General features: G+C 36.4%; 1 protein-coding gene across 11 annotated transcripts in view; it reads right to left on the reverse strand.

Moving 5' to 3' along the window:
• Positions 1-781: 781 nt before the first annotated feature.
• PLEKHA5 (pleckstrin homology domain containing A5) overlaps positions 782-12113 on the reverse strand; it is a 215143-nt gene continuing 203811 nt past the window's right edge. For all 11 annotated transcript variants that reach the window (XM_073223348.1, XM_037023021.2, XM_073223349.1 and 8 more), the window contains 7 exons: positions 11350-11468; positions 8878-9087; positions 7956-8096; positions 7372-7472; positions 5508-5653; positions 3685-3790; positions 782-1665 (listed from right to left, as the gene is read on the reverse strand). In XM_073223348.1, coding sequence (XP_073079449.1) covers positions 3696-3790; positions 5508-5653; positions 7372-7472; positions 7956-8096; positions 8878-9087; positions 11350-11468 — 812 coding nt within the window. In that variant the 3' untranslated portion in view covers positions 782-1665; positions 3685-3695. The remainder of the gene's footprint in view (positions 1666-3684; positions 3791-5507; positions 5654-7371; positions 7473-7955; positions 8097-8877; positions 9088-11349; positions 11469-12113) is intronic.

Here is a 12113-nt window from a genome sequence, read left to right on the forward strand (position 1 = left end):
TTTTACACGGATCCAGAGAGCTAAAACACTCTTTCCATTCACCTCTTACAACAGAGACAGTATCTATTTGCATTTTTTCATGTGTTTCTGTTTGGAGCATATGAATTTTTATACATCTGCACTTTGAATTAAATTTAATCCTCTTTAATACAGCATGGAAAAAAATAAAAAAGACTGACCTCTGCCAATTTAGTTTCAGCCATTTTATATAGGAATCTGAAAGCTTCAAATTTCCTTGTACTCTGGAAACAATATATAGCATGAACAAAGAGATTACAGAGGAAAGAAAATGTAATTGATTCTGAAGAGCGTGAACATCTGCAAAGAATGTATTGTAGGAGAAAATGATCTCTGCGGGTCTTACTTATGATGATGAAACAGTTTTTAGTTACCCATGTCAGAGAAATAACTTCTCTCCCCTTCCAAGCCCATCTGCCTGGCGGGGTGAGGCTGCACATGCTCGGAGCTAGCTTCTACAACACGGTGACAAATGAAAATAGGTGTAGAAGACTTGACAAAACTAAATGATGTTGAATGGACAGCCTTAGTAGAAAAGTCAGAAAACTATATTCTGGTCTATGTTCTGTCATTATATATAATGTGACTATGGACAAGCAAATTTATCTCTCCGGCCTTAAGTTCCTCAACTGTGACACAGCACAGCTGGACCAGATGTCCTCTTCAATGGTAGGATTTAACAACACCTTTTTGCATGTAGAAGTCTCTTGAATCTTCGACTCTCCGAGTTTGATGCGAAGAGCAAAAATTCTAACACAAGTGATTTAAGAACATCAACATTTATTTAACATGATAAAAAAGAAATGGGATATGAACATTTGCATTTAAACAACAGTAAATGGCCTTTAATACTTACATTACATGTGCTCATTGTATAGTATATACACAATGAACATAATTACATTTGTACACAAACTAAGTACTGGATTTGAAAACCTGCTTATTGCTGTACACATCTATTCCAGTGAAGTACGAGCCCAGTACTTCAAAATACCTACATTTTAAACTGTTTTATTTTTTTAAGGAAAAGTAAGCGATGACATTTGTGTTGAAGCTGATGAGAGCATGGCAGTACTGCTGATGTTGCAATCTTGAGAAATAATTATAGCAGGAAACAGGACAGACTTCACTTAGCAATAATAAAATGGCACATTTTAAATATATATATATATATACATATAAAATTTTTACAAATCAAGTGTGAAACTAAGCATTGCAGTAGCCAAATGGACAGAAGAAAAAAGAAAGAAAACAAGCTTCATTGGAAATATTAACTAAATTTATATACTGGGAAGCAAAAAGAAATGTAAATCCACCTAGACTTTAGAAATATCAAAATCTGGAAATTAGCAACTAAGTAAGCTCTGGCTGTAGACTGCACATTAAAAAGCACCTTTACTTATGTGCTCTGAAATCATAGCAGCAAGCTGGTGTCAGAATAATAACCTTGAGATTATGGAGTGTACATATGGGCCATTAAAGCTGTTTTGGAATAAACATTTTCCAGAAGTGATAAAATGATGCTCTGTGGCCAAAAGCATCAGAACTATGAATTTCATAGATTTAAAATATACTATACAATATCTTCTCACATTGCCAAAGGTCCATGTCCTTAGCTTTGAATGGTTTCTACAGAAGTCAGTAGAGCTGAAAAAGAGAGAGGGAAAAATTACTTTGACACCTGCAAGGTCAATGAATGACTGTTTCCTACAGTAACTAAGGGTGATGTTCTCTAACAGCAGAACTGGCAAGCAGGGCCATGAAAATCTGGAAGCACAATACAACTGAAGGACATTTTCCCTTCATTTCCATAAGCTTAATTCACAAAGCAAAGAATTAAATAGCAATTAAACAGCAATTCGGAATACCCAATTTTGTGGCTGACTCCACAAGATCAGCAAAATAAGCAAAGGGTTGCATAACGTCACTAAAATATGTAATAATAAATTGAGCTGCTTACACAGCATTGCCATTTGTAAGACCTTCCTAGGTGCCGCCAAAACTACTAGCTTGGAAAGATGACAGATGCACAATGAGAAGATATAAAATTGTACAAGGTTGAGTGCCACCAGTTGTTTGTGGTGGCTGCAGGCCAACTAGAAAATATACAGCCATAACTGTACTTCATTCCAGTACGTAATGCACCAGCTCCTGGAATGAAAGGCAACTGAACAAAATCCAACAGTAACAACTAAGGAACCTGAAAATTCGCTTAAATTGTAAATGTGAGCATTCTTTACTGTCAGAATACTCTTTATTATCATTGGTCTGTGGACAATGAATTATAACCTGTTTATTGGACCAAAAGATAATAATGAGAGTGGCTTTCAGTATACATTTCTCCACTAAGAAAGACAGAGGCCATCTATCATCAACTCTGCACAGGATGAATCAAACGAGGCTAATTTTTTTATTCCTATGGCATTATTCTGTCACCAGTGGCAACTGTCAATTCCCAACATATTAAAAATTTTAAATACATGAGTGACAGAGGGAAGGCATAGGTAAAACTATAACAAAATAGGTGGTTTATAACTCCAGAAAGAATGTCAATCCTGCAAAGATACTAACTGACAGCAGACAGAGGCCTCTTCTAGGCTCTAGGTAGACATAATCGCATATAAAAGCTACAAATATGACTAAAAAGTTAAACAAAAATCCTTTGGGATTAAAAAAAAGATGCATATTATAACTGTTACGAAAAGGTGTGACTGGAAGTAGACTAAAAAACAAGCACTACTGGATAAACTTAGTCAAATCTGAAAGATCCAGGAGTATGTTATTAATAATATTTATAATATCAGTGTATGCACTGCTCGTAACTGTGTGACAGAAATTGGTAGTAATCCTAAGGCACAAAACATTACTTGAGCCAGTAGATAGTGTGAGAACGCAGAAAAAGGCACAAAATGCTCACTACACCTCAGAGCTTTTCTGAAAAGTGAAAAAGAACATGCGTTTATATGTACAAAAGTGCAGGTAAAATTTAGCCACTGTCTATAAAGCTTAAAATAAGACTTTAGAAATTACTCTCAGTTCTACAACTGTGGTCTAAGGAACATGGTCAAGGAAGGTTTCCTCTTTCCCCCCCGTCCCCACCCATGGCCTTTTCAGTAGCCACCTCCTTGACTTAAAAAAAAGGAATCATTTAGAAATAATTTGTGATAGATCGTAGAAGTTTAGTTGTTTCATCTGGTTGGCTAGAACACAAGCACTTCTTTGTCCTTTTTTAAAAAAAAATAAAAACCCTCTCAACAGTGGGTACGTCATGCTAACTGCAGAAAATGATTACTGGATTAACATGTAATGACTTCAACAGAATTCTCAGGTCTGACCACGGGAATGGACGGCAAGCAGGCGCACAGCTGCGAAACACCGTGAGGCTGGTCTTGGCACAGGCACCTACCCTCCAAGTTCTGCATTTTTTATGGATGATGAAGTAAGAGACAGAGAAAATGCTGTCACGTAGCCAGTCACGGGAAGGGCAAATGCTGGCGATTAGAATGACTGCCTATGGTTCACAGATATGGCCCCCTTGCTCTGCCAACCACCCCTAGTGCCCAGTCCAGAATTAATCTCAGTTTTGACTCATTAAACCAACAAATGAATAAAATTCAAGTTAAAAATTATAACAGTAAAGCACAAATGCAAAGAGAACCGACGTACTTTTTTTGAGACTACACACACATGAAATGGGATCCTTCCGTGAGCTGCGGCTGAACAGATGGTACTGGAGAGGACGAGGACTCAGGAGATGGGGACAGACTTTTCACTAAAACACACCAAGAAAATGCAAGGAGATAAAAAACTTTAGGACTCATTTGGGGAAGGAAATCTTGATGCTATGATCCCACAAAATAAGAACCTGTTTTGGGAAGAAATCAGCAGTTGTACTTGGGTTCTGTCCTTTGCTAATCTGGCAAGTGATTACTCCATATGAAATGTTTCTTGAGGATTGTTTAAAAATTCTTCTTCTATGTGGTACATATACACAATGGAATATTATTCAGCCATAAGAAGAAGACAAATCCTACTATTTGCAACAACATGGATGGAGCTAGAGGGTATTATGCTCAGTGAAATAAGCCAGGCAGAGAAAGACAAGTAAGACAAGTACCAAATGATTTCATTTATATGTGGAGCATAAGAACAAAGAAAAAACTGAAGGAACAAAACAGCAGCAGAATCACAGAACCCAAGAATGGACTAACAGTTACCAAAGGGAAAGGGACTGGGGAGGATGGGAGGGAAGGGGGGGTTAAGGGTGGGGAAAAAGAAAGGGGGCATTACCATTAGCATGTATAATGTGGCAGGGGGCACAGGGAAGGCTGTGCAATACAGAGAAGACAAGTAGTGATTACACAGCATCTTACTACGCTGATGGACAGTGACTGTGGTGGGGGTTGTGGTGGGGACTTGGTGATGGGGGGAGTCTAGTAAACATAATGTTCCTTATGTAATTATAGATAAATGATACCAAAAAAAAAATCTTCTTTGTCCACCTTAAACTTACACAATGTTGTATGTGAATTGTCTCTCAATAAAGTTGGGAAAAGAATTCATTTTCTTTTTTCTTTTGCTTTGAGGTTTATTTTTAGGAGTCTACCAGTGAATCACTCCTGTTGGGTCTCACTTTTAAAAGCCTTTCTAGTTCCATAAAGCTAAATACTACGGATGGTTTAAATATTGTGGTTTTTATATAACCACATACCACTTTACACAGATCAGCCATAATAATAACTGAAAGTAGTCTGTGACAATTAAAAAAAAAGGTGAGAATTCTTAGCACGCTGCCTTGTAAATGAGGGGCAAAGGAGAAGACAGTGAGATATTTATATGCGAATATAACCAATGACATATACGATATAGAAAATGTATATAAGATAGAGAAGTACATATAAGTATATAAGATACAGAGTGTATATAAGATACAGAAAATGCTGGGTTATAATTTCATGCTCTTTCTAAGAACAATCCTGCATAATTGAATTTCACTGTGTTTGTCATCCTCTTCAAAATGATGTGTTGGTGGGGGGGTGATGGTATAGAAAGAGGAAAATTACTAGGAATGGTTTGTAGCTTCTGAACTATGAGAAGCAAATAATGTGCACTAGTCAGATGATTCCCCCACCCAAGAAATCCTAAGAAAAATCCTAAGGAAAAAAAAAAGTTTTGTGAGGAGTCCAGAAAATGAGATGATCTTAGAAAAAATGTATGGTAGTATGTGTTAAGGTTAAGATGGAAAAAAACGGAACTGATTGCAAAGCAGGACAGACCCTGTGGATCCAGCTGGTTAGGCAGGGGTTGTACCCCTTCCTCCTTTTTCTGGCTGCATCCCCTTCCAGGTTCACATAGGAAGGCAAAGGATGATTAATCCACAATCAAGGTGCTTATTAGGGGTCTCTCTTGCTAAAATTGCCACATGGAAAATAAACTCAGAGGTTCAGGGGAAACACCAGTGAGACAATTATGAAATGTGTAGAATCTACCTGCCATTGTTTGATTTTCTCTAGAAGCTTCAGGAGTTAGTTCATAAGAAATAACCGTTTCTTCTTGCACATGAATATCATCCTTTGTATTTTCTTCAGGGTCGTCTTCTGCTTTATGATTTGTAATCTGTGCCTCTTCTTGGGTGCTAATGAAAATAGATCAGTATTTTAAAATTTGTTATAGAATGCAACTTTTTTCTTCCAATTTATTTTTAAGAAGTTTTCAGCCATACAGAAAAGATGCCATTATCTATATTTAATAACTGCTAACACTTTGTTTGTAATTCATCTTTTTCTTCCCCTCTTTTCTTATAGAAATTTCAAACATAAAGAAAAATTAGAGCAAATATATGCACATGTATTTCATAATGTACTTCAATACTCATATTTAGCAAATAAATTTTGTTCCATCTAAAAACTCCCAGCCCCCTACTCCCTAAATTATTTTAAAGCAGATTACAGACATATCATTCAATCTGTGAATACTTGTTTATATTTAGAATACCTTAATATCATCAAATATCCAGTCAGTGCTCAAGTTTTCCTGATTACTTCATAACACCATTTTACAGTTATCTATCTGCTTAAATCAGGATCCAAGTCCATATACTGTATTTGCCTGAAAAGTCTCTTAGAGCTCACTTTCATCTAAAATACCCCTCCCCCCTTTAATTTTATTCTTTGTTATTTATTTGTGAGGGAACCTGTTTATTTGTCCTACAGTTTACCACATTCTTGACCGGATGATTATTTTTTTAATAAATGAGAATGACTCTGGAGTTTGATCAGATTTAGGTTTCTTGGGGAAGGGTGACAACTAACACTTCACTGGGTGGGGGTCATGCACTACTGCATTAACAGGCTGTCTCTTTTTACAGTGTTAAAAATCATCAGCAAACTCAAAGGTTATCAGCATGACCCATTCATTATAAAGTTCCCTGTCAGATTCCCAGCTACCAGTAGCAGCCACTGAGGAAATACTGTTTAAATCCAGTATTTCATTAGGGTTGGTAAAGCAGCGATAATTCATCTCATATTCCTTATTGAATGAAATTCTTTTAAAAAGAAAATAAGTCCCCATAATCCCTTTGGTTGTAGTTTGTAATGGGAAGGGTAAGATAATTATTTGATTATTTTAATGTACTACTAGGTTTTGGAACAATAAGTTGGCTCTCTAGCATCTTCCAAAGTGGTCAACAAGTTATTTTTGGGAGTTCCTGGATCATTAGGAACTCAGATTTTTAAGAAACTAGATATGTTCTATTGATGCCTATTAACAAGTCTTTTTTTTTTTATCAGCTATTGTCAAGTTATTTTTCAAATTCAACCTTTTCATTCATTGAAGAGGTGAAGACATTCTTAGTAACATTAAATCGTTTCTCTTTTCCACCACTGGTAACTTTTTTATGGAGGGTGTGATTGAGGATATACACATAAGGACGCTGGTGAAGAAACTGGGCTAAAAACAGCTCATCACTAAAATTTTTGGAACATTTACTAGGTAACTTCCACTTCTGATCAATGGCTATCATTATGTAGGCGGTGTTGAGGTGCTTACTTTGTTACAGCTTCTGTGCCTTCTGACACTTTTTTAAGGTAGTTACCGATTGTTGCCTAGGGGCTAAAGTACAGTGTTAAGCACTCTTCATATATTTTCTTACTTAACCACTACAACACAGTTGGTGAGAGGTGCTATCGCTCCCACTTGTACGTGTGATGAGGACCCTGCAGCTTAGGAAGGTGATGCAAATTGCTCACGGTCGCACGGCTCCTAAGTGGGTCAGCCGGGACTGGGATCTCTAACGTTTTGGCTCTGAAGTTCACCAGTTCTGGGTCCCTTTGTTTGTTTCTCCCTACTTGTTACCTGTTTGAAATCTCTTCAGGCATTTCCCCTGTGTTTTTTTCTTCGTCCATAACTTCAGGTTTGGAAAGTGTTTTACGAAAAATGTTTTCATTTTCTTTACACTACAGAATAAGAAGAACAAATTTATTTTTTAAACCATTCTTACCATATTTAATATTTATTATTCATGTAAAATGATTAAAAAATGCAAGTTCATTAAAAAATTATACTCTGCCAAATGTTACTGAAATACAAATTTAGATTCAAGTATATTAAAAATGTTAACATTCTTAACTCCTAGGACCCAAAAAGCTATTTGCTGAGGGGATGATGCACCCTGTGAATAGCTTGCTAGCGGTTCTGGGATTTTAAGATTCTTTAATTGGGTTAACAGTAATTTATTCCAGCCTTGACTGATCACGGTTTAAATTTTCAATTGACCCATTTTTTGATGTGGCTGAATACATCCATCAAATTAAACACAGTCTATCATTTCATTAGATCTAAGGCTTTTGTGATGGAATGAAGTATAATTTGATTTTTGATCTTACCACTCGATCTAATCTTCAAGAGTCTACCTATCGGTCCTAAAATAATCTCTTTACCTCTTTGCTGGAATCCATATTCTGAGGTTCAGCTTCTTTTAGTCGGCCAATTTCTGCTGCAGGGGTTTCATGGTTTGGTTTTACTTCATTTTCTCTAATGACAGTGTCCAGTTCCTTAATGGTATCATCCCTCCTTCGAGGCTGGCCAAGAAACAAACAGCATTTTTAGATGCATTCATGAAATCATGTATAGTTTTTAGATCTGTTGAATTTGCAAGCAATACATGCTCTTGATCTGAAGAAAAGGGGATTTTGAAGAAGACAGTGAAGCACTTTCTGCTGATGCATGTCTGCTAAGAGGGATAGACCAGACAGAAGCTACACAGAAGGCCCACTAACCGGCTCTCTCTGTATTTGTTGAATGGGAGGGTGGGGTGGGGGAGGGAGGAGGAAAACAAACAATAAGAAGTGGAATGGAGTCACTTTACAAGGCTAAAGTTGAGATGTGACAGATACCTGACTAAGAAACTTGTATTTAGAAGCTCTCTCCTGCTACAATCTAGGTCATGTTAAATTAGGACACAGTAAAACACGTTTTATTGGGAGGGGATTTGGGGACTGCCTTGGTAATCTGCATGGCATATTTAACACTCGCTGAAAGCACTTTCATTTCATCTTCTCACTATCTCTGTGAAGTTGACAGGGTAGGTTGGTTGTATCAAAGTCTGACTTACAGCAGAGGGGATCAAGTTTACAACTGGTGCAGGGTATCCAACAAATAACATAGCTCTGGTTTTTTAGTCAGGGTTATTTCCATTTTATCAAGCTGACTTAGCTTATTATTATAAGAATTAAATAATATAAAATATCTATCTACACAGTATATGTTAAAAAAAACCCATTGATAACATTAAGTCTATAATGCTGAGATTCAAGTGATCCTAGACTTATACACAAGAATGGTTAAAAGCAACTGGTATACCTGGGTGACCCTGAATGGATTATCCCTTAAATTTGAAGGACTCTGCAAGGGTGACTGGTCTAAAGCACCAATAATATTTAGTCCTTTTTTCTTTTCCCGTAAGCATGCTTGTTGATGTCTCCTTATTCTTTCCATTTGTTCCTCCACAGTCATCCTTGGTCTAGTACTCTCAGCCAGACAGAGCTGTTCCACTGCACTTCTCGGTCTTTCCTTTAAATTAAAAAATAAACATATGAATATGTAAATACAGAGTTACTTTTAAAAAGTAGGTTGGAATAAAAAAAAATGTTCTAACATGCAATTACTTTGTTTTTAAATTCAAAAGTGGAGGTTTTGAATGTCACTGATTTAACATTAGAAAGTCACATTTTCTCCTTAACTGGTGATGGGTGATGCCTGGTCAATGATGGGAGGAAAGGAAACGGACGGAGAAAGAGGGAGAGGAGAGGGAGAGGAGAGCCTAATGAGGGTATTTTCTGGCTTCAAAAAATAACACTCGAAGGGGTATGGCAGTTCTTAAGTGAACCTACCCCACGACCCGGTAAGAGGAAGCTGTATAAAACTCAAACTAGGAGAAAATAAGGGGCACAGCTGCTAAATAGCAGAGATTTATTTGAATGAAAATGTAATGTTTTAAGTCACATGTCTCATGAGATAAGACTAGTAGAGAAAATATCCTGTTTATGACCACTAAAACTCTGAAGTATCTGTTTTCTGTAAATCAGATGGTTATATGGGAAAACTGTGTGCTATAGCTACAGAACTATTTTCTACTGTACAGAATAAATATCTTAAAGAGCTCAAGTAGAAACTAAAAGGGGAAGGAAAAATGAAAAAGCCTTAATGTGCAGAAGTGATGATTCTCATCTTTTTGTAAAAGTACACTTGCTTTTGCAAAAAAAGATAAAAAATAAAAGTGAATTCTAGATATCAGATTGGGAAGTTGGCTCCATTAGCATCCCTTTCCTCTTATTTTCAGTAACAACCACCATGTATTCTTCCTGGTTTATGTTTATGCAAAAACATTGTCACACTAACTTCCAAATTATTGCACTGTACAAATCTACTTTATTCTTTTTAAAAGCTGGATGCTATTAATTTTTAGATCTTTCCTCCAATATGATAACCAGAAAAGACTGTCTCATTGGACTTTTATAGTTGGTGTTCAAAACTTTTTTATTGGGGTTGAGCGATTTTCATGTATTTGTGAATTTCTTTTACATATTTTCCATAAAAAGCCTTAAAAACAGCTATTTAAACTCATTTCTTATACATTATGGAATTTGTTTGTTATGGTTCAAGTGTTTTTTTCTGGCATTGGTATTGCTTATAAAGGCATTTCCTGTACCAACATTATATGACTATGGTCCTTTAACACGCACCCTCTCTCTGTTATATAGAAGCCTTTCTTCAAGTGTTTAAGATGGTAATAAGAAAATAGCTATAGAATAACAATTCACTAACATTTTTCTGATTGATCTCAACATGCCATTTTCAGTCCTTTTTCTGTTGATGTGTTTTATCATTAGTTTAAAAAGAAATACCCTTCCCATCTTTTGAAAATATTCCATGAATAACTGTGAACAAACAACAGTATTATACAAACAATAGTATAACAGTATACTACTACTATACAAACACGACTACTAATGTTAATACTGATACCTAGCTATTTATTGTTTTTATTCTACAATAATTATTTTTACAGGTTTTTATAATTTTGTACTAACTACAAATATTTCTTATACATAAACTTGTCAAATTTTTTGGCATATGCCTTTCAGTTGTATTTTAATATCTTCCAATAACCACAAATCTTATCCCTTGTAGTACCTTTCAGTCTTATAGCTTAAAACTATCTCATGCCAAATAAACAGAATTTATAAAGGTGAAAAGTAAAAGTTCTTTTGCAGTTCAAACGTCTAAACCCTGAGCCTCTTCCCAAGGAGACCAAGATTAGACTGGTTTAGAGTCAGTTTGAATCTAAATGGATCTCAGATGAAAGTGTGAAGTATAGTATTTGTTTCCCAATCTCAATTCACATTTCTCAGAGTAATCCGAGGCTTGGGAAACTCCACATCCAGCGTAGGTCAAAGGCCCGGTAAACTCAGGCTAGTCTGGAAATAAAACCATTACCTTGGGTGGCCACAGGGTATGTCTACCACTCTCATCAAGGAGATGCTTAGAGGTGTCAAGGGATGCCATACAGGGCAGCTATGGAGAACTAATTCCACAGACTGTGCACTAAGACCCCACGTCAAGGCTGGTCACAGGAAGCCTAGATTAGGTATTGAGTATGTCAGCCTTCCGGTATGTGCTAATTCCATGAGTGTCTTATTAAAACAAAAAGAAGATTGCTAAGTTTTTCTTAGAGCATGTAACAAAAATTTTGATGGAACACTTAAAATGGGAATGTGTAAGAAAGTGATACGTTTGGGGACGCCTTTTAGAAATGAACTTCTCATTAAATACCGTTCTTGAATCCATCATCTTCTTAGTTTTCCTCAAGGTTACATATGAGGCTATTGTTGCAGACTCAGGTGTTGGCGATTTGGTCCGTGGAGGGACGGCTCCAACAGGGAAGTGGGAACCTAAGCATTAAAAGAGCAGTGAGTTCTACGGAACCGCTTTTGCACTATATTCTTCCTTTTGATATCCACACTCAGTTTCTGAGGCTTTTAAAGTGAGAAGGCAAACTCATTGTTTGATAAGAGCCAGGGAAAATGAAGTAGCCTTCCACTAAAGCTCTACAGATTAACAAACGACATTACAAAATATTAACTGTAAGATTTAGTATTACTTCGTGGATTATGTGTCTTCATAGCCCTGTAACAGAAAAGGTAAATGAAATGCAGTCTCTGGATTGATCTACTTTAAGTGCATACGGCTGGTCAGCAGCAAGCAAGGCTGGAGCTTCTGCTTCACCCTCTTCCCACTGCTGCTCGGCTTCATGAAACAGTCACAGATTTACAGAGGTTGAAAGGACCTTAATCTAATCCTTCCACCTATTACAGGTTAGGAAGATTATGGCCCAAGAAGGGTTAAATGATTTACCTAATCCATTTGGTCTCTTTTAATCACATTGTACTATCTCAATAAAGACCCCCACTAAGAATGTTAAAGTAGTTCATCACAGATAATCACTGTCACTTTCTCTTTTGTATTTTTTAAAATTTCTAAAATGAACACACATATAGCACTTCTATAATTAGATAAAACATACAACACAAAATCAT

The sequence above is a fragment of the Manis javanica genome, chromosome 15, assembly GCF_040802235.1.
Source record: "Manis javanica isolate MJ-LG chromosome 15, MJ_LKY, whole genome shotgun sequence".
Lineage (NCBI taxonomy): Eukaryota > Metazoa > Chordata > Mammalia > Pholidota > Manidae > Manis > Manis javanica.